The 23,473-nt window shown below is 44.3% G+C and overlaps 1 protein-coding gene across 1 annotated transcript in view; it reads right to left on the bottom strand.

Moving 5' to 3' along the window:
* The window catches only part of SLC46A1 (solute carrier family 46 member 1), a 92,798-nt gene extending 88,059 nt beyond the window's left edge, over positions 1-4,739 (bottom strand). Inside the window, exon 1 of the mRNA XM_078680119.1 lies at positions 4,025-4,739. Within this exon, the coding sequence (XP_078536245.1) occupies positions 4,025-4,276 (252 nt within the window). The 5' untranslated portion in view covers positions 4,277-4,739. The remainder of the gene's footprint in view (positions 1-4,024) is intronic.
* Between the last annotated feature and the right edge of the window lie 18,734 nt (positions 4,740-23,473).

Below are 23,473 nucleotides of genomic sequence, written 5' to 3'. Positions count from 1 at the left end.
TATGGTGGCCAAAGCGGTACAAAAGATTGGGTAAGCTTCCCCAGGATGACCTCCTGATACTAGCTGATACTAGCTGGCGACCTCAACCAAGTACTAGACCACACCATAGACAGACATCCGCAAAGAGTCAGCCACTGCTCGCAAGAGCAAAATACCCTGAAGAACCTATGCGCCAAGCTCAACCTGAGGGACACCTGGAGACTCCAGCACCCAGATGACAGAGACTACACCTTCTACTCTCATCCACATAACTCATACAGCAGGATTGACAACATCCTCATTTCAGCCTCTCACACACACCTCATAGACCACACAGAAATTGCACCAAGAACAATATCAGACCACTCACACATCGGTCTAACACTTAGTGGAAGACACAACAAGCAAGCAAGCCTCATGTGGAGATTCAACAGCGACATACTCACAAACCCGGCTAATGCAGCCGAAGTAAAGGAGACCATAAAAGACTACCTAGAGTTCAACGATAACCCAGACATAGACAGAGGCACCCTCTGGGACGCCTTGAAAGCCACAGTCAGGGTGAAAATACTTAGCATCAAGTCCAGAATGAACATAGAAAGAAATAAAAAAAGTAACAGAGCTCGAAACGCAGATTAAAGACCTGGAAAGATGCCATAGTACAAACCTAACAGACAAAAACACCCTTACAGAGCTAACCAGGAAGAAATACGAAATCAACAGGATCCTAAGTGAGAGAGCGGGCACGTGGATAAACAAATATAAAGCAATAAACCTATGCACAGCGAATAGGGCAGAGAAAGCACTAGCCTCATACCTCAAGAGCAAAAAGAGGCCACACACGATTTCAGCTATAACTGACACTAATAAGAAGTCACAAACATCAAACAAAGAAATCCTCAAGGTCTTTAGAGACTTCTATGAATGCCTATACAGGGAAGACAAGAACCTTAAAGCAGACGAGGGAGTCAGACTCCTAGATAAGCTAAACCTTCCCAAGATGTCGGATGCACAAAGAGCAACACTAGAGCAAGACATAACGGGGGCAGAGATAGAGAAAGCGGTTGCAGTACTCAAAGACAACAAAGCTCCCGGGCCGGATGGGTATACTGCAGGGTTCTATAAACACTTCCTCCGCCTAATGAAGCCCACAATGGTAGAGGTCTTCACACACTGTATCCATAAAGGGAAAATGACAAGCACAATGGCAGAGGCTAACATAATAGTCATCCCTAAGGAAGGCAAAGACCCACAACACCCACAAAACTACCGCCCCATCTCCCTAATTAACGTAGACTGCAAGATCTATGCTAAGGTTCTAGCGACTAGGCTAAATGCGCAGCTCCCAAACCTAATACATAACTCTCAGGTGGGCTACCTCAAAAACAGGATGTCCCAAGACAATACGAGACTCTTATGCCACTTAATAAACCACGCCTCCTCCAACAACGAACCAGCTGTTATGATCGCGCTAGACGCTGAAAAAGCGTTCGACAGGGTGTCGTAGCCCTTCCTTGACCAATGCATGCAAAAGTTTGGACTCGGAGAAAACTATAGAAGAATGGTGATGGCACCCTATAACGAGCCGAAAGCCCGGGTGGTAGTCAACAGTGGCGCCTCGGAGCCACTACTTTTAGGACGAGTTACGAGACAAGGGTGTCCACTCTCCCCAGCACTCTTCCTACTCTCCCTAGAGCCACTGCTGCCCACGATCGGGTCCAACTCTGAAATAAACAGAATCCAGATAAGGGGGAATACGGTTAAGTTGGCAGCATATGCGGACGACATACTCATCACAACAGAAAATCCAGGTCCCTCGATAGCAGCCCTAATGTCCACCATCGAGGAATATGCACAGGTATTGGGATACAAGCTCAACAGGGACAAATCTGAATGCAAGCCTTTAAATGTACACACAACTATGGCATTATTAGGAACCTCAGGGTTGGCTTGGCAAAAAGGAGCCCTGATATACCTTGGGCTTTACTTCGGGAGGGATCTCAAATCAACACTCGACCACAACGAAAAGACAATACTAAACAAGGTGAAAGAGAAACTAGACACATGGTCACCAAAGTTTGTCAGTTGGTGGGGCAGAGTGGAAACAATAAAAATTATGATAGCGCCCATGGTTAACTACCTGCTTAGTATGCTCCCACTCATAACCACAGAGGACTTACACAAAAAGCTGGATATCCTGACAAACAAATTCCTCTGGAGAAACAAAAAACCCAGGATAAGTCTACAGAAACTAAAACTAAGTAAAAATTTAGGAGATCTCAACCTTACCAACTTCAAAATATTCCAGACAGCATGCCTGGCTAAACAAGGAATACATTGGCTCTCGCCAAGACAAGACTATACACCGGCATGGCTGATGCTAGAGAGAGCAATCGTAAAAGGCCTCGACCCCTCAGCCCTACTCACAGCCAATAAACACACCGAGGCCAACAACATCATACTTAAAAACTCCGAGACAATGACCTATGCTGGAACTGCCACAAACAAAAAGGTGACCTAGCACACCTCATCTTTTACTGCCCCAAGGTCAAGTCACAAGTCATTCTGGTGTAAAATCAGAGAATTCATAAATAGCATAATGGGTTACTCACTGCAGCCAGACTTCCTAGGGGTAGTCGCCACCTTCATGACAAAGGAAATTCATTCTAAAGACGATAGCGACCTGATAGATCTCCTGCTCACAGCGGCTGTTAAAACTATCCTAAACAACTGGAAAGACACAGGGAAAGCATCCTTCAAAAGCTGGTTCAATTGGATCACCTTCCTCAGAGAGGCACACAACATAACATCAAAACAATCACCCAACCCCACCACAAAGGGCGAGATATGGCACTCCTTAGACAACTTTCTGAGCTCGCACAAACCTCCATAGACAGGCAATAGGGCAAGATTACCCGACAAACAGCCTCCCTACAGAGCAAACTCTGGAAGTAAGCAGCTAAAAACAACACTATCCATCCTGTCATCTATTCCTTCTCTCTTTCCCCACTTTCTTTCTCCCCCTCGGGGGCAATACACAAGTCCACCAATGACAGAATACGCCAAGTCTCTGACTGTCCATCGAGTGTTCATGTGACCAATCATGCCAGCGAGACGCCCCCTGTAACATCACCGGCGTACACCGACACTAGTATTGCCTTCACTTTATCTGTACTGTATTTACAAATTCTTCTAATAAAATCTTTTGAAATTAAAAAATAAATAAATAAAAGCAATAGTTGAACTTATATCTGAAACTCTATGCCGCCGTCAAAAGCATGCTGAGTTACTTCAAGTGTCCGGAAATGCACCTTGCATTCAGACAGCTCACTCCTCATTCTCGCCCTTCACTTTCATGTTCACCCTGCACTCACAGCGAACACAATGCACTCACAAAGCACTTGCGCTGTTCACCCCGTACCTCACCCTGCAATCACACGGACACACTACTCACCCGCACTTTATGTTACACTTCACCCACCAGTCCTACTCCCTGCTCAATTAGCAATCTCACTCACACAAGCCCATCACTAACCACACATTAATTTGTCCCACTCTGTACTTACGTCTGCACCATACGGTCACCTCACTCACTCCCCTTTCCGTACTCTCACACTGTTGCATCGCTCACCGTACACACACACGGGCACTCCCACCACCCACACAGTGCAGAGGATTAATGTACCTGCCACAAAGAGCGTGTATAATGCAGATCACATAAATGAGTGTGTGTGTGTGTGTGCATAAGTAGAGCTATATAAAAAATTAAATGTTTGTCAGAAAGGTGTTATCGAGAGATGAGGTGCATTGTTGGCGAGTGGTACTGAGGCAATTAATGGAAAAGGAGGAAATTGGGGTAGGGGTCGCCCATAAAAAATGTTGGACCATGTGCGATCAGTTCTAGGACCATCCCCTGCTGGAAGTGTTAGCCCCGCATATCCCCTCCCCCGAAGTTCTGGTCTAATTGCGCCCCTTGGATCACAGTCTGCAAAGGAAGGGGGGGGGGGATGAAGAGATCTCTTTTTTTTTTCCAACAGGTCCTTACCTCCTGTAGAGGATCCCGGCTGTGGTTCCCGCAGCCCTTTTCTCTGGTTCCATTGTAGCCCACGTCCTCGCTCAGCCTCTCCCAAAGGTACTGTGTGCAAAGAGGACCCTGCAGGGCCACGGAGAACATAGCCAGGAAAAGGACCGGCTCCACCGACACCCGGGGCCGGGGACACCGGCGACCGACCACCTCTGGGGAGTCCTGGAGGGTAGGAGAGTCCGAACTAAGATCCAAAGTGGGGGAGTCTGCCATGCCGGAAATAGAGCGCAGGAATAGGTAAAAGCGAGACCGCAGACACAGGGCTAACTATGGGCTGAAGGGGAAACAAACTGTGGAGGGATAGCTCTTGAGGGACAGACAAAGTGGGATTGCTGTAGGAGGGCGAGCACGGCACTGCAGCAGTATGGTCGGGCGGGGCAGGCGGCTCTAAATGACAAACACAACCCTACTGCAGCGAGGGAGGCGCTGGACTCAAGAGGCCGATTCTTGATGAATAAGGGAAACGGCGGTGCTGCAAGTGATTGTCATTGTACTGCAGAAGTAGAACTTGGAGAGGGAGGAAAAAAAAGGCATCGCCTGCGGGTGAAAGAGAAGCCAGTATCAGCTGAAGTCCCAGTATCAGCTGAAGTGGGTGACTCCATCGGGTCATGTGACACCGTGGGAAGCAGGAGAGCTAGACTGCGCACTCACGTCAGTGGCGCCCATCTTGTAAGACGTGAGCGAGGGGCGGCGCTATTCAAACCACAATGATTCTTTATTGACTTTGCGAGTTTAGACAAAAATGGGAAAACTAGGAATTCCAGTACAGTTCAAAACAACAAAATTATGTTCTTGGCTTTGCGAGTTAGAAAAGATTTTGACAGCGCATGCGCTCTCGCGCGAGATAGTGTCAGTAATTTGAGAAGATACAGTTGCCAGTGATTTTATTGCCCTATGACAATGTTGCACTCTATGTGATAATTTAAGGTCATCGAAACAAACCTGTTATGTCCATGTACTGAGGTTACAATGTTATGCTTTATAAGGGCTTGAAGACAATTGCAACACTCCTGAAAGGTTATTAACCTTTTTCTAGACATTTCCGAACGAGCTTGACGATGACTTCTGCCTTCTTTCATTGGCTTTCTACCCCAGATAATACCTCTTCCCACCTCTTACTGCAGCTTATTTTCTTCTTTCTTCCCCTCTTAGATTGGGAATATATCAGTTACTAATTTCATTGATTTGCTCACCCTGGCCTAGCCGTTTCATCAGAGGACTTATGCTTGCCCTCTTCTCACTCATCAGTGGTTCTGTCGTTTCATGATGATTTGCACCGCCGCCAGTTCATCCTTACCTTCTTGTCTACCCTGCATTTTTGGCTCACTGTTAGATTTTGGTTATTGATAATCTCCAGTGATCTGTCTGTATATGAGTGCATTTTAGGTCTCACCCAAGCCTGCACATGCACTGTCTGTTATTTTACAGTGGGATTATAGCCCTCTCATTACTTATCATTGGTTGGCTTACTTGTCACTCTCATTTACTTGCTTCTTATTTGTTAGCTGTGTGAGCTTTCCTTCCTCTCCTTGTGTTTTTCCTCCCGTAGAGCATGAACGCATTATGGTATCCTTCCACTTATTGCTGTTTCAGAGGTTGCATTCTTTGTTTTATTTCAACACTCTGAGTGCATGTTTTTTACCCGCAGCCTTCCTCATGTGCTTCCCTACTCCTCTCTCTCTCGCCTATGTGCTTCGATGTACTTTATCTGCCCTCCACCCATCTGCAGAAAAGTCTTGCTTGCAATATGCCCTGCCTCCATTTGCAAATAACAATTACACAACCCCTGTTTTCTAATGGGAATAGCTTCATCTTAACCTCATGCGTGCTCATGACGAGCTCAGCGCGTCATGAGGCACGGTTGCGCTGTGCTCATGACGAGCTGGGCTTGTCATAACGGCCGCATGGCTCGCACGCTGGGATAATTCCCCCTTGGTGCTGAGCGTTCTGAGGAAACGGGTGTGGCCGTGACGAGCTCAGCTCGTCATGATCACAACGCCACCATGCTGCGTGACGAGCTGAGATTGTCACTAGCACCGGGGTGCTGTGCGCGCCCAACTACCCCAGCACAGCGGGGGGAATTACCCCCGCGGCGAAGGGGTTAAAGTGTACTCTACTGTACTGGTCCAGGAATTAAGTATCTATCTCCCTGCAAAGTTCACCTTCTATACATGCAATGTCTTCTTTGGCCCATTGCACTCCAAATCAGGCGTGCAACGCCCACTGGGCTAAAGGACTTCAGCCCCCCCGTTGTGTGTGGCAGCCTGGCCTGAGATAGTTCCCGGGCACACACACAGCCGCACCCAAGTACTTCACAGGTCTTTAAAACACCTTTACTTGCTAACAAGATTTTTTTTTCACCCCTTCTTGAGCCCCTGCATCTGCACTCTGACTATCGCTGGAAGAATTAGCCCCCCCCTCTGAAACTTTTTCTTAGCACCCCCCCCCCCCCCCCCCCCCCGAAATGTGTCTCTAGATGCGCCTCTGCTCCAAACCGGATATGAATTTTCATAATCTGTACTGTCCTCTCATTAGGGATTTTTGTGAGAGGACAGCAGCCCTTCTAATGACTCACTGAAGGAGGAAATTACCCATGGCTCCTTTTATGTGTAAAGCACCTTTTCTTAGGAGGATTCTAGTTTTTCTCCGCGATCCACAGAGCAGAACAAGGACTCTTCTGAGGGCTCAGAACGGGACAGCAGCTATTCTTAGAGATTCACGCAGGAGGTATTGTGGGATTTCTCCTGCAGGAGGACAGCAGGTCTTCTAATGGCTCCCTGCTGGAAGAACACTTCTCTTTTTAGGGCTCCCTTTAGGTGCAGTGTCATTTTGTAGGGGAAATGGTAACAAAGAGAGTGAAAAGTAAGAGCTCGCTCATCTTCCCATATCAAAAGCAACGAAAAAGAAGCCAGCACACTGCCAAGTTCCCAAGTTCCTTATTAATTCTTTTGAGATGCCCCTCACACCAGGTGTGAATAAATGCCTCTATGTTTTGTAAAATGACCCCTAACCCACCACCGTAGTTGGTGGCATGCTTCATCGCTGGGGTAACATTCGAAAACCTAGCGCATCAAGGGTGTGCTTCGATTCCTGATTAGAGCAGAGGGGTTTTTGTTTGATTATCTCCAATTAGAAAAGAAGTGGATTAAAGTAGTCTTTGGGTTATCCACCGGTGTGGCGTATTTTAATAGTGACAACCTGGGACGAGGATTAAAAGCAGTGGTAAATGTGTGGCAAAAAAACAATGAACTCTCAAATGCTAAGTGTGGGTAGATATATTTCAACATAATGTCTAAGCTGCCCAAGGGGCTCAGTATGACTTTACTGTGGTATACAACACATTCAAGGGAACAAGGGCTAAGCAATCTCAGTGCACTTACTCCATGCACCTACTTCCAAACAAAATAAAACCACTGTGCCACTGAATGAAAATAGTAGAGTGCTGTATGTGTGATTCTTCATTAACTCGACAAATCAAAGGCGTAGCCAGGTGTCTGCACCGTGATGTTAAGCAGTGCATGATTAATCATATCAAATCAAATGTTTATTGTTTTCAGACAAAATGGCCATAATAATTAATATTTCATTACACAATTCATTATTTACATTAACATTCCCACAAATAAATAATACAATGTGGTCAGTTATCCTTTAAAACTATGTAAATAGAGCAATTTACATGATCACAGCCTACCAAAAAAATTTCTCTTGAGTAAACCAATGTAAGTGATCTTAAAACACATTCGCATGGTGGTGTATAAATTTAAAACTTAAAAGACAGATTAAGACACAAAACGCACATCAATACATATGTGTATGTTTTGTAGGAGTCTGAATACATGACATACAATCATGATCAATGGACCCCTCAATTGATAAAAATATCTTGAGGAATAACAATAAATAATTATCATTTCCTGTGCTAAAGGTATGTCAATTTTCCAAAACTGTAGCAAACCAAGACAAAATAATGACTGGGTAGTGAGTATCAGCCCCTCTTACAGAGGTACAGTATAAAGTGGACATTTTTAAAACCAGACCAACCTAAAGCTAATGCATTTGTCTTGTCTAGGTGCCTACTTTCAGAGGTAAGACCTGTGTATCATTGCAAACTTTGCTTACCAGTTAAGCTGGAAAGTAATGTGTAAGTGCTTGAATGCTATTTTAGTCTATGGGAGTTCGTTAGACGTTGTTCATTAAGAATCGATCTTTCTAGGCACTAAAGGAGAAGAATGACATCTTGCCAGCTAATCAGCTAGCCTGTGGTCCCTTGACGGCCTTGCAGACTTGCCTCTCAAGATACAGTTGTAGGTGTGCTTCTGCTCTTTGTTTCGATGCTGCGTAAATGTAGGATGAAACAGCCACTACAATAGCTTTATCATCGGTTCTCGTGCAGAAAGCCTCTGCCCCATTACTAGTTCTGATCTTAAATGTTGGGAAGAAAGGTTGTAGATAGTATTTGTGAAGTCAGTACGTAAAGTGGCACAGCAGGAGAAAGTGAGATAGGGTCTCTCATCCTGCCAAAGAGAAGAGGCACCGATCTGATCTATCGCCTAGTGATAGTGACCACCTTTTGGTTACTGAAGCCACTGGTAGTGTTCCTAGTCTAAATTTTAAGTAAAGAGATATTTTTGCTACTGGGTAGATGTCCTCAATACAATCAATGTGGGCCAAATCTTGATTGAATGAAAAGTAACGTTTTGACAAGGAACCTAGATGGCTAAAGTTCCCACATTTTTTTTGTAGTTCCAATATGTCTTCGTAGCCACTTCAAAACTATCGTTCATGATCGTTTCATGATGCAGACAGTATTCTTTCAGAACATCTGACAGATGATTAAACCTTGTTAGCTTGTGATAGTTTTGCTGCTTCATGATATCTTGTAAAGTCAATCTGTATGATGCCAGTTCATCCCTAGACAATATGCGGAACCAGTATTTTAATTGAGCCAATGCAGCAAGATCCTCATTTTTCTTTAAGCTAAGATCAGTTCCCAGAGCCAACATTGACGTGCCACAGCCATGATGTAGTAACCATCAAATAAAATTATTTTCAGTGGTTTATAGTTCTATGGTCTTCCTATGGCCCCATATCTCAGTGCCCTATGAAGAAGCAGCCCTTGCTTTCATTTTGTGAGCCAACATTTCCGACTTTCCTGAGTGACTGCCACAAGTATTTGCAAATCTACACTGCTCCAGCTTGCTGGACCAGAGTGATGTCTGTTTTTGATATCTGTGGAGACCACTTAAATTTGTCCTCCAATCGGATGCCTTAGTAATTGTAGGTGGATACTTGGTTCAAGGGTGTTTTATAGACCTTAAAAGTGGCTCACAGCTTTTGTTTTTGGTTGAGAATCATGTATTTTGTTTTTCCAATGTTTATGGACAATTTGCTTTATGTACAGAAGGACTCAAAACCTTTCAGCAGATGGTGGATTGATATTTCTTTTCTGGATAACAGTACCGCATTGGCAGCAAAGAGAAAGCTTGGTATTTGGTTGTTGCCTGATTTAAGTACATCCAGGTTGAGATCCTTCAAGGTTGTAACAATATTGTTTATATAGCAATTAAAGAGGGTTGGTGCTGGAAAACAACCTTATTTTACGACTAGCTGGATTGGTATTTCAGTTGTGTATTCACTTCTAGTGCTGTATCTAATCCTTGTGGTATTATCAGAATGCAAGGCAGTTAGGAATTTCAAGATGTTTTCCTGAATATTCATTTCATTTGCGATTTGCTACAATACAGAGCGATCAACTTTATCAAGAGCCTTTTGGAGATTGACGAAGACCAGGTAAAGTGGTAAATTTTTCAGAGACGTGTATTTTGAACAGATTAAATTCAATCAGAAAACCTGATCTACGGTGCTCTGGCATCTCATAAAGCCTGCTTGATAAGGTGACACCAAATCCATTTCTTCCAACCATTGGAGTAGACAAGATATAAGCAATTTTCTAAATATTTTGCCCGCTCATCAAGCAATGAGGTTGGCCAGTAATTAGTAACACAGTCTCTCAGACCCTTTTTATTAATAGGCACGATTGTTGATATTCACCATGATAGTATATGTCTCCTAAGGACCAGATGTTGTTAAAGATGTGAGTTAAAACTGAAGACCCGAGAGTTAACTGGTTTTGAAAGATATCCAAGGAACTTTTGTCTTGGCCAGCTGCTTTTTTGAGTTTTTGCAACTTAATTGCTCATATAACTTCCACCTCGGTGAATATTTGCTTTTGCTCTCTGATCGTAAGATTTACTGAGAAAGGGTGTTTTCAGACCTTCACACTTGATAGCTCTTAAGTTGCTTTCCAGATCCCTTTTACAATCTCCACATTGCATTTTCCCAGTTGTCGCTTGATGTTGTAGCGCTGGGGCTAAAATGCTTCTCTGATGTTAATTTTACCAGTTCCAATTCTGACAAATACTCAGGACTTTCTCCACCTTCGACTTTTACACCTGCCTTAGATCAGGTTGGCCCCGGGGATAGCATTTTTAAACATGCAGTTGTGACCCGTTTAAAAATGGTCACCCATAATATCGTCGTCCGCTCCACACTTGGAAAAGACTGAAGTGCATGCTCTTCGAAATATTAGCAGTACCCCAAGTGTGATTATCAAAAACTGTGATAAGGGAGGAGGCATCGTAGTACTCGATACTGACACTTCTGTGCCAAATATGAATGTTTTTTTAAAGAATCCAGAAAATTACTTACCAATCAAAATAGACCTCACAGCCAGAGTGAGGAGAAAAATTCTGTCCATCACAAAAAAGGGTTTTAGAACAAGGAGTTATATGCTAGAAGGGACATGATGTTCTCAATATTAGCCAATCATGTATGGCTAGTAACTATGGGGTGCCTAAAATACATAAAAACAGAAGTAACCCTCCGTATCGTCCCATCGGCACCACTATAGGCTCAATCACTCAACCTATTTCTAAATACTTAGATTTGATCTTATGCTCACGTATACCATAAAATACATCTTACATGCAGGGCACTAAATATATGATTAAGACAATGGAAGGTCCTCCCTTTAATGCCAATTGAGAGACTCTTGTCACCCTTAACATAGAGTTCCACTATAGAAACATCCCACAAAAAGAAGCTTTAAAAGCAGTAAATTGGTTTAACGAGCAATACCATAATAACTGCACTCCCACTTTCATTGTGAATATCTTACAAGTGGTTTAAAAAACACACCTTTGAGTTGAACAGTAGTCTTTACAGACAAATCAAAGGAGTCAGTATGGGAGTGTGAAAGAGCCGCAATCCCTACCTCGTCAAAGCCGCGCCTTCCCTCAAGATCCCGAGCCTCGCCATCTGATTCTGTGGCGTCCATGACAACCCGGACTCCACCCCTCTCTCCTTCCTTACAGGAACCAATCGCGAAGAGCGGAATCCCGGAAGGACTATCCAGTGACCCCGGAAGTACCTCCCACAACCCAGAGGCTGAGCGCAGAAAAGCCGGAACCAAAGAGGACAGGGCGTTCAAGCAAGTGGACTCGTGGCAGGAGACAGCGTGCGAAGAACCGGAGGAGAAGAGCGGTAACGGAGAAGGAGACGAAGTCTGGACCGAGGACTGGTGGAGTCCGTTGGAGGAGGCTGGAGAGCGGCCCTAACTCACAGGAGAGTTACGGCGGGGCATGTGAGTACCGAACCCTTGCATGAGAGCATAGTAGTAGTGTATATAGTAGTCACGCCCACTCCTTGCACCCGTCACTGTAGATATATTGTATATAGCACTCGTGTTGTCCGTCACGAGCACGCCTGTACAGAAGACCCCTGCACTCGCCCGTCACACTATCACCCTTCCACCCTCCTAATCTTCCTCTTTCCGATTCTTGATCCCTCCCCTACCTTCCTCACGTTCCTTTCCTCTCCCACACCCCCTGGTGTCGGTAGAAAGCAACGCCTGCTTCTTGTTAGCCGGACTAACTGCCCCTCTTTCTCTCTCCTTCCCATACCTCCGAGGAACCACCATCCCGAGCGGCCAGCGACGAGAGCGCTTCGGAAGAAGACCACTACCCGACATCTGGCCAAGCACCTCTTCGGACATCTCCGTCCTGTGTGTCTTCGTTCCAGTCCCTTTTGTACTTTACCTATATTCTGTACCTTGACAATGAATCCGGCTCAGACATAGCCCGCTATATCCGGCCTCCCCGCTTGTTATTCCAGCCTGCCTACACCCCACGATCACAGGGAGCATCCTTTGCTCCCACAGTAGCTAACATCTATATGACCAGTTTTGAACAGAGGTTTCAATGAGGTGGCACTATTCTTTGAGTCCATTATCCATTGGGTACACTACATCAATGAATTTTTTTCTCCATCTGGTATGGTTAATCAGAAACCCTCATATATTTTCTTGTTTTGATCAACCAGTGCAACAATAACTTGAAATGTACTGCTCATAGCAGTAATCAGAAGATAAAGTTCCTAGAAATCGAAATTAGAGACTGCAATCATCAATTGTAAGTAGATCGCTATTTAAAAACAACATCAGGAACACATTGTTGCATTTTAGCAGCTATCATCCTAAAGCACAGAAAGAAGACATCCTTCTAGGACAGTTTCTCTGCCTCAGGCGATTATGACTGACACCTTTAATTACAATACACACCACATACCTCTTAAGACGTTCACGTATTGCAAAGCCAAAAATATTATTTACTTTTTGCTTTGCCCCTGGAAGCTTGGGTATGTGGGTGAAAATTCCTGGGCTCTAGCAATACGCCTCACTGAGCATCGTTCTGTAATGCATACTTAAAAAAACTGCTGCCCCTCTTGTTAGACACTATCTTGAGACGAGGCACAAACCTGAAGATGTTGATTGGCTCATTTTGGAGAAAATTGATAACAAACCGGGTTAAAATCCTGATGAAGTTCGAAAACGCAGAGAAGTATACTTTTCCACATGGTCTGAATCAGGAAATCCCTTGGGAACAAGCCATTCACTACGATGCAGGTTAACCCATATCAGTCCTCTTTAATATTTTTTTAGTTGACTTGAGCTCAATACAGGTATTTCCATTGGCCCCCAGGGTCTATTTCCTGCCACTGCATTATATCTTCTTCCTTGTTCACCTGTTTCTTCTATTTTGTTGCATTAATTCAGCATTACGTTGCCATGTTTGTGGTTGAACTTCCATTTTCCCTGGGGATCCATTCCCGGTTTGCATTGTGTCGTCCACTTTATCCCAACCTTTAGGCCCAATTTTATTGAGTCACTCCATTACATATTTTTGTTTTTCATTTTTGATATATTCAGAACCATGTTCTTTCTCTTGTGATCCTTTTTACAGGTATCAATAAACTTTAATGGCATTATTTTAGTTACCATATTTTGTTAATTGCAGGGTATACTGTCATATGTTCCCTTGGTATTACACGTCATGGTGTCCACTTCTAACCCAGCTTATACATCCCTGTTTTTGATCAATTTATGTTTATTTTTCCATAGACCTTTTCACATTCTATCATGGCCACTGTTGCGGCTACAATTCTGTGCAGATGTATATCTGCATGTGACCCTGTCACATGATACACGCCCTTGTCCTTCATCTTTTTTAATCGACTTTGTTCCGGCATGTTTTCTCCTTGTCAGATGAAGTTCAGCTGAAGCACACATTGTATGTAGCTTTGGATCGAGTTTTATTCAGGTAAGCTACCTTGACGCACAGCTTTTGTATATATTCCAAATCTCCAGGACGCATGTAGTCAGATATTCATAAATTTACTTTATCTACAATGTAGATTCATAATTACTTTATCGGGCTTTGCTCAGAACTAGCGGCATTAGGATTCTGTTATACATATTTATTAGGTGAGTTTATCTCACTTTTGCAAGTATGTACTCGTCCTGTCATTTTCACTACGGTTAAGCCTGGTTATTTTCACTTGTTGGGTACCCCCATGAAACGTGCCTTTTCATATAGCACCTGCTCTAATCTGACCCTATCCTCCGTTGTCTTGCAGATCGTTCTGTGAGTTTTTCATCCTGCCTCAATGTGGTCAACACAGTCCAAAATGAACAACGATACCCCGCACATTTAAGTAATACATCAGTATATTTTAGACTATAGGATACATCAATAATCTCTCGCATATGACCCTCGTTTGTCTATTTCAGGCATCTTCATATTTCAATCATCATAAATAAACCATACATCCACAGGTCTTTTCGGAGCGTATACTGCAGTACAATTTTACATTTTGTCACTGTGTGTGCCCCGGTGGACAGCATGTACCATTAAATAAACAGGTCTTAGGCTACATGCACCTCGAATCAGTATAAGTTATATGCACTTTTGTTTTATCACTTTTCTGGTACATTTTGTTCATATTCTTTTATTTTCTTCTCTCACATTTGTTTCCCCCTTATAATCTCCTTCTCTCATGTCCTATCTACCAGCTAGCCTATAAACACAAAGCATTGAATAAAAACTCTATTTTTATCATTAAATCGTTGGCTGGGACCATATATCATTTTTTTATATTTGCAGGTACCACGCAAGTGAAATTTCATTGTCAAGCCACTGAATGTTATTTGATTATATCATTTCTTGTGTTATTAATTATCAGCTTTAGCAGCTTTACCCTGACCAATTGTGCATTAGAAATTAGGAAGCACAAGATATAATCAGTACATCTTAACTTCATTGTCATTGTCTATGTACCTCTTTTTACTTAGTAGAATGATTTTAGAGTAAATGTAGATACAAATGGAGTGTGGATGTGAATCACATAGCTAAATATTTATTTTGAATTGTTTAAATAAAATAATATTTGCATCTGTTTATCATAATTTGTTCTTGTCCCCATATGTTCATGTAAGTCTTAATTATGTCAATTTTGAACGCATGTGAGTTGCTCTTGGTGTTTACATTTTTTTTTTCCCTGCCTAGATTGAAGCTTACCCATTTGAAGGGGACCTTTTTCTTTACGTTGTAGTGCTGGAGCAATACACTCATTGGGCAGAGTCTCAACATATTTTTTGTATGGATTGAAAGATTGGTGAAGTAGTCAATCCAGAGTTGCGGACTAGTGTTCAGCTCCAGATTCTTTGCGGCACCATCACAACCACATCTAATGATATCCCAGAATTTCTTTGGGTTCGAGAGGATATTGCGTCCAACAGCTCTTGCTATAACTTATGCGAATAGTAGTCCTTTTTGTGTTTTAGTAGCCCCTTATATTGTTTCCTTTTCTCCAGAAAAAGTTAATCATTAGTTTGGCACAGGTGTCGATTCTTTAAGGGAAAGTACAGAAGTGTTCCGAAAGCAAACAGCTTGGTTTGAATACCCCTCATCCACCAAAAGGACCCTTGATGGCATGCTTCATCATCGGGGTCTTCCCACCCCGCTGCGACCTACGACTACGCTGGAGCACTGATTATGAAAAACATTACTATGTGTGGTGTAGGAGTTTGAGTGGCAGGGTCAGAAGCGAGTGAATGGTGAAAAATACCTGGCTCAGTAGAAAAAATAAATGTTAATTTTACTTTGAGCTGGTATCGTTAAAAGTTGGGAATTAGATACTATGCTTTAATGAGCAGTGTCTCCTGTGTCGGCATGTTTCGAAGCCCTCCCCTGGCTTCTCATCAGGATCTAGAAGAGATCCCTTCTACACTCAAATCCCCAAAAGGTATATTTACGTATAATCCAAAGTGGTGCACATACAATCTACATGCACAGTATACTATACCCCAGTAGGTATATTGAAGAATAGTTTTTTTCTATCCCCCAGATAATGCCACATGAGCCTTCAAAACGGGAGGGAAGGGGATCCTATAGTGACACAAATATCAAGGTTTCCTCCTCACCAGGACAATGCCTCGCCGCAGCTCCGTGGATACTTGTGGGATGTTTCAGTATTTTCAAGAATAGACGTTCTTATCCAAGTAATAAGGCCTCCCACTGGTTTTCCTTTTTGTTGTTTAATTGCAGGTACATGATATGTTGAGTAACTGCCTAAGTCGATTTTATCTATAGTCTATGTTTCTTGAAAGCAGCAGATATCTTGTTCGGTTACAAAGGACAGCCAATCCTTGTTCTCTACCTTAGATTTTAGGCCTGCTATATTCCAGCTCAATATTTTCATGCACATTTTTTAACCAGTTTCCGATGTAGTAGTTTTAAGTTTATCCTACAGGGATCTTCTTTCTAGGGATGGGCGTAGTTGGCAGAGTACTACTATGCGGAATTCCACAAAGTTGAACAAAAACTCAGTGAATTCCGATTCCACAACTCCGCTCTATTGGATTCCCAATTAATAAAACAGAAACCTCATATACTTTGGATAAAATAAAAAGTATTTCTGTCTTTACATTCTAATTTGCATATAGTCATTTCACAAAAGGGAAAATTAAGATTTAGCAAGCAGTGATAGAGGTGATGATTTTGGGATCCTCCCCAAACTAGGGAGAGAACCAAGCAGATGCCTTGCAAACAAAGAGCACATCTCGCTTAACGATTCGGTGGTGGTCCCATCCTCTTAGGGCTACCCCGAGCACAGTTATGGGAAAAAATACAATCCCACCAAAGGCACTGCAAAGCATTATGGGACGAGATTAGCAGTGGGCAGTGAATATTATAGTATCCAATATCAAAATAATTCTACAAAGAGCTGTAGTTCAATTAGTCTTTACTAGGTGTCCCTCACGAGTCAAATGCAAAAGCATTGAAATTATTACATCAAGAGGCAGTTCCACTAGTTGTTACTAGGTGTCCCTCACAAGTCAAATGCAAAAGCATTGAAACCCTTTCATGAAGTTGCAGTTCCACTAGTCCTTACTAGGTGTCCCTCATGAGTCAAATGCAAAAGCATTGACCTGCGGCTTGATGGATATAAAGGTTCGAGGTTTGCAACGTGATTAGCACTATGACTGCGTGTTTAGCCACCTTATATATGTGGATGCCCTCTGGCACGTCAAGGAGCAGCTGCGCGCCCCGGAGCTCTATTTATGTGAAGTAAACTTTCACAAGTGCCCTCAAGGGTGTAAAATTGCACTGTAAACAACGAGGAACATTCACCTCATCGTCTGGAGCCACAAGGTGATGAACGTTCGTGCTGGTCCTCAGGACGGTTTGTTTTCGCAGAAGGTTACTCATGAGTTTAATCATTTACCCAGACAGGTGAGTGTGCCCTCCCTCCCGTGGGTGCAAAATCCAGAGTGCGCCTGGAGCCAGTGAGCTGCCCTTCAACTCCTTGGCAACTACAAAGGCTTTTACAAACTTACAACCAAAAATGTTTATCAAGGCCCCATTGATGAAAGGGTGGCCATCCCAAGTTGACAACTAAAATATGTATGCGTGTCTGTGGCACTTAACAAGCGCTTAGACATGTCCCCAAGCCTCCATTAAGAGGATTTTGGATCTGAACAAATCTCGTTTGGTGCAGAAGGACCTGGGACAGAGCACCGAGCCGTGCTGAACTGAACCGAGAAGGAGGAGAGAAGTGTGAGGAGAGAGGAGCCGACTCAAGAGGGGTCGAGCGGGGCAGGCAATGCCACGGTGGGTAACAGCGCTACAGCTTCATGCACGAGTGCATCTATTGAAAAAAAAAAAGAATAGTTAAAGGTAAAGCGTGACATTGAGCGCTTAAAGAAACAAGCATTTGCAATGGAATAGGTCTCGCATTTGTGAGAGTTTAAGCTATTGGCATTGTAAATGGCAATGCCTTTAATTTACCTGTTTTGATAATTAACACATAAATAAAGGGCATTGTCATTGACAATGCCAAAAGCTCAAACTCTTGAAAATGTGAGACCTATTTTACTTTAAAGAAGTGGTTGCTGATAGGAAAGTGAAAGCACATATGGTGCAGTGAATGTTGCAGGAAAGCATATCGTGCCTGCAGTAGGAGAAACTCATTAAAGAAAAAAGTGCTTACAGACTACATAAGACGTACTGTTTAACAACAGAAGTAAAAGGGCCAGTCCTCATGGAAGGTTACAAATGAAGACAAGGCAGTACTAAGGAGGGACTAACACGTCTATTAACGAATAAGAAGCCAGCATTAACAAACGACAATGACACAAGCCAATGAAAAATATGTGCGGAGAGTGGGCGGAGCTTTAAGTCCATACTCAAATACAGCATGCCTCACAGAGCAGCGCATGCGCTGCCCAGACTCGACCTAAAAATGAAAAAATTAAGTAATACTGTTACAAATATGGCACATAATGCCACTTAATTTGGCTTTTCTTGCTGCATAATTTGGCCGTCTCCTGTCACATAATTCCAGTGGCCCTGAATATATCACAGGACAACTCAAATCTTCCCCTCCCGCCAGCGATGCTACTGCCAGTGCCAAGTAACTGGCGGATAGGCGCTGTACAAACACTCCGAGCCCGAGCACAACATTAGGTAATGACCAGGACTCACTGATGGTGTTCCGCACCGCCACCTCATAGAAGGTTTAAAACGGCTAGGAAGGCCACCTTGAGTGGCACACAACCATCCTCTGACATTCTGACACAGGCACACAGAGGAATCATTTGCACTGTTTTACGCGCACACACGATATCAGGCAGAGAAGCACAGTCACCTACAGAGACAGACATGTATTGATAAGCTTTGCACCAATACCATCTTCATGCTACCATATACGGACGTAACGTAAACAGTCAGCCTCCTGTGTTTCATATCGCTCACCCTGTGTCTTGCCTTGTGTGGGGGACGATAACCCTCCAGCAATGTCCCATCTGGATGCCAGCTGCCCTCTCTTCCTCCCGGGTCCCCTCAGTGTCCTCCTGCAGCAGTTCTGGAGAGGAAACGGTAACCACAACAACAGCTGCAGAAAGTCGTCAGTCCAAGCTCACTTCTTTCCTTCCCAGTATCTTTGAGAGGCTGTGTACACCAGAGAGCAGGGGGGAGCTGCCGCACGGAGGGGAGATGTTGCCTTACAGGAGAGAGTGTGAGCGTGGGGAAGAGATGCTGCTGCTTGTACAGGAAGGAGGAGGGTAGACACTATTTTAATTGGGAGGGATGCCACACTGTACTAGAAACAAAAGACGGGCCTCAGTGCCGCACAGACAAGAGAGATTGGTCGAGGCTCCTGAGGTTCCGTGATTTCGAACCAGACTCCATTTTGTTTGAGTTGTTCGTGACGCCATTTTTGTGTTGCCCTCACGTAGGCCGTGGAGGTAACCGAAAGAACAAAGTTGCATGGGCCTCATTGTTCATGTATGCATTAACAGGCCTTTTTCTGACCTGTGAGTGTATTGCAAAGACGCTGACCCCGTCACCTGAGACTGACCCTTTCACGAAGCCAATTTCTCTGGCTGATCGTTGTCTGAGATTACCAATCAATGTTCAGGATATCGTTAACTTTTATTTTCCACGCACATATCTTATCCTAATCAGCATCTGAATTGTTTCTTTCCTTATGACTTTTCATTACATGGGTAGTGCTTTCGAATATGGGTTTGTCCGGCTTGTGGAAATTGAATTTGGGACAGTCCTAATAATTAACTTTTGGGTTGGGTTACTGTAAATTGGGTTTTTGTTAATGTGATACTCAGTTAGAAAATGTGTCCTATTGGTCAGAATTTTGCGCAGTGGGTGTCCATTTGTAATGTGAATATTGGGTATAAAAAGGGATGTTTCGCCTTACAAATTTGAACAGTTTCTTGAGTTGTACACCGTGTTGTATTGCTGAGATTACTGTTACTAGCTGCAGCAAATAAATTTGATCTTTGACGCCATCCAGAAATATTCCGTGTCTCTGTATTCCAAGACAGGAGAATCGAAGACTTTGGGCGTGTCCCTGGCGCCGCTGGGTTCTAAAACCCGGTTCTTCACTCCTGTCCTGCAATGAAGCTGTACTGCACAGTACTGAAGTAGGTGTCTCCCAGCACCACTCTTCTGGCTGAAATTCCCTGCCACTAAGTGCTGGAATGCGGCTGGCCAGTGACTGCGCTCATAGCAACCCTTGGGTAATTGAAAAGCAAGTGCCTATAACAAAATAACTTCCTTATAATAGCAGTTTTACACAGGGCACAAGTTCTAAACAAGCATTTGCAATGCAATAGGACTCGCATTTACGCAAGACCTATTGCATTGGAAACAGGAGTGTGGTTGGACGGGAAGGCACGAACAGGAGTGAGGCAGTGGGGCGGGAGGGGGCTGAGAAGTCACGGACTGCGGGAGGGGGTGAGGGGAGGCACGGGAAGAAAATAGTATTCAGAGTAAAGGGGCCAGTAACCATGGAAGGATACAAATGAAGATATGGCTGTCATGAGGAGAGGCTAACAAGCCTAAAACCAATCGGAAGGTACAAACCTTAAACCAATCGGAAGGTAGCATTTAGCACCTAAACCAATTAAAAAGATTGGCAGAGAGTGGGGGGAGTTTCCACGGAGCTTCCACGCCATACTGATACTGCATGCCTCACAAAGCAAGCAGCGCATGCGCGCTGCAGCTGCAGGCTCGACCTTAAAAGGCAATTGTTTATTAACCTCAATATGGGGAGCCACGCACAAAAAAAAGCGCGCAGTCGCAAGGCCTGTTGTGCTGGTTAAAAACAAAAAACAAAAATGAAAAACAAAAACAAGGAGGAGGGGCCATCAAACCTGTATAGAGTGATGGCCAAATAAAACTTTCTCTGAGTGAAATCGTAAAGCCTTCCTCCTCAAATCTTACCCTCCTCAGAGCCACTAGGGCCAGCTATAAAAAACATATCTTTAATGAAAAAGCATCCTTCTTCCGTTCACAACTTGACCGGGCAAAAAAACTTGACCGGGAGAGCTATTTAAAATTGTTAAAAACCAAACTACTTCAGCCCCCCCTAATCTTCCGGCTTTGGTTGAAAGATGAGAGGAAATCACTAGCTTCTTCTTAGACAAAATCACCAAGATTGGCCTATCCTTTGCCGTTCCACCCCCCCACATAACCTACTTTCGCTCCCTAACTTTCTCCCCGTATCTCCTGCCATTCCTTTCCCCCTCGGACTCTGCTCAACTTGTCATCGCTGTCACACCCACAGTACCCCACCACACTGTCCCCCAGCGAAAGAAGAATGCTACCTGGACTAACTTTAGTCCTGTCTCAGAAAGTGATATCCTTAGCATCATCTCCAAGTTGAAACCATCCTCTCATACCAGAGATCCTATCCCGGCCCATCTAGTTCAAGATCTAAAAAACATCATTGCCCCATATTGGACCTCCATCATCAACTCCTCCCTTGCCACCGGTATGGTTCCTGCTTCCCTCCAACTCGGTCAAATTACCCCATCATTAAAAACGCTTCAGCTGACCCAAATGACTTAAATAACCTACACCCTATCTCTAACCTTCCTTTCTTATCTAAGGCCCTGGAAAAATGCGCCCTGCGCCAGCTGGACAATTGCATCAACTCATTCAACCTCTTAGATGCCTCCCAATCAGTTTTTTTCAAGGGCTGTAGCACTGAAACTGTCAGGCTTCGGTTACCGGCAATCACTGTTTGCCGTCGGAGTACGGGAGCTGGCAGAACTACACTACCCAGACTCCTTGCGGGGCACGTAGAGCGTGAGCGGCGTCATCTCCGCGGCCGCAATATCATGGCGGCGCCCGAGGAGGAGAGTGCCGATAATTCTTCAGTGACCGGTGCTGTTGGTGGATTCCAGCCAGCAACTATTCCAGTGAACATCAGAGAGGCGGTAAGGGTGCACCTGCACCAACCCTAAGATCGCCTCCAGCCGGGTGTAATCACTCGGGGTTCCCGTTGACCGCTTGGTGTTCTCCAAGAGCGGTGCTTTGTTTCAGTGTTTGTTGCGAATTCAGACCGATTCCTCTGTTGGAGGAGACCGTGATTCCCAACGGTCTCATGCAGAGTCGAATCGGGTCTGGGACTCTCTTCTAGTAGATGAGACCCGCCTCACGGTCTCAGGCAGAGAAACTGTTTAAAGGTCTTCAGCAAAGCGTGATTTGCTACGATGGCGAATAAGTGAGATTTCTCACGTGGGGATAACGCCTGCTCTTTTTTGTTTCCTTACATTTCGAACTGTGTTAATGCACTACAGACTACATACTTACCTATAAGCAAACCCCCGGAGGTGCTCTTGTTTATTAACTCATTCTACGTGTTGCTCACGTGGTCTTGGGTTACAAGACTTCAACATTTCCTTTTTTTCTATATTACAGGAGAGAGTAAGGGGGTCAGTGCTCCCGGAGAGATAAGGTTAAGCCTCACCCCTCAGTTGTTATGGTATGCATGCTCTCCTTAATGTATTCATGTAGTGTGACACTTGTACACAGTTACAGCAGATAATATTATGCTCCTTGTCTTTTGGTATTGTTTTCATAGATTGTGAAGCGGCCTTATACTGCCCTCTTCTCTCTTCTTTGGTTACAGCACAACGTATTTTGCTTTACCAGTGCGGGGAAGGACTTGATCGTGGTACTATTGTCATTGTTTGTACTATAAGTAGCAGAGTGATATTTACGATTGTTTCATTCTTTTGTCTCCCACAAGATCTCCCTCCCCGCTGTCCCCTTCCCTCCCCGCGCCCCTCGCTTGATTTCCTCTAAGTCTGTGTTGTTTCACCAGCCAGATTTGGGGCGATCTAGAGGTGGGCTTCTTAACAACATCTACACCATCCTGAGGATCGAACAGTGGAGCCTGACAGAATTATCGGCCCACGAAACATATTTCCTCCCGGTGGTGGAGATAGTTAAAAATGGCTACCCTAGATGACGTGTTAGCGGCTTTAGTGTTGGTATAAACAGAGCTAGCAGCCTCCCGCCAAGAAACAGCGGTTCTTCAGACAAGGGTAGATTTGATGCAACGTAACCCCTTTGATGCAGGGGCTCCTCCTCCCCCGGCATCAGTGGTTGTGGAAATGCCCGTCCAAGTCCCTCTAGCCCCTCCTCAAAGGTTTTTTGGGGATAAAAAGAAGGTACAGGTGTTCATGTCCCAAGTCATGCTCCACTTTGCATGTAAACCCAAACTCTTTCTAACCAACCAGGCCAGAGTGGCCTTCCTTATTTCTTATCTGGGGGGGGGAGGCAGCGCAATGGGCAGTTCCGATAGTAAGGGGAGAAGATGCCTTACTCTTTGACTGGGATTCCTTCCGTGCTGCCTTTGAGAAAACATTTGATCGGCGGGCTGAAACCTTCTCTGTAGATAAAGATCTGTTGAAACTCAGACAAGGCTCTAATGACTTGGTTACCTACCTGAATCACTTTCGGAGGTTGGTCGCCGAAACGGATTGGCCGGAAGCTAAACAATCCGTGATATTTTACCAAGGTCTTACGGAAGAAATGAAAGATGTTCTGGCGCAAGTGGACCCACAACCACAAACGTGTGCGGCCCTTATTGATCTAGCCCTCCGACTGGACCATCGACTCAGGGAACGGAAAGGGGATCATAAAAGAACCGAGACCTCCTTCATAGACAAGGGACATGTAGTAGAGAAATCGGAAGGAA

Source organism: Lissotriton helveticus, chromosome 3_1, assembly GCF_964261635.1.
Source record: "Lissotriton helveticus chromosome 3_1, aLisHel1.1, whole genome shotgun sequence".
Taxonomy (NCBI): Eukaryota; Metazoa; Chordata; class Amphibia; order Caudata; family Salamandridae; genus Lissotriton; species Lissotriton helveticus.
The sequence above is the reverse complement of the archived record's forward strand: the minus strand, read 5'-3'. Positions and strand labels throughout refer to the sequence as shown.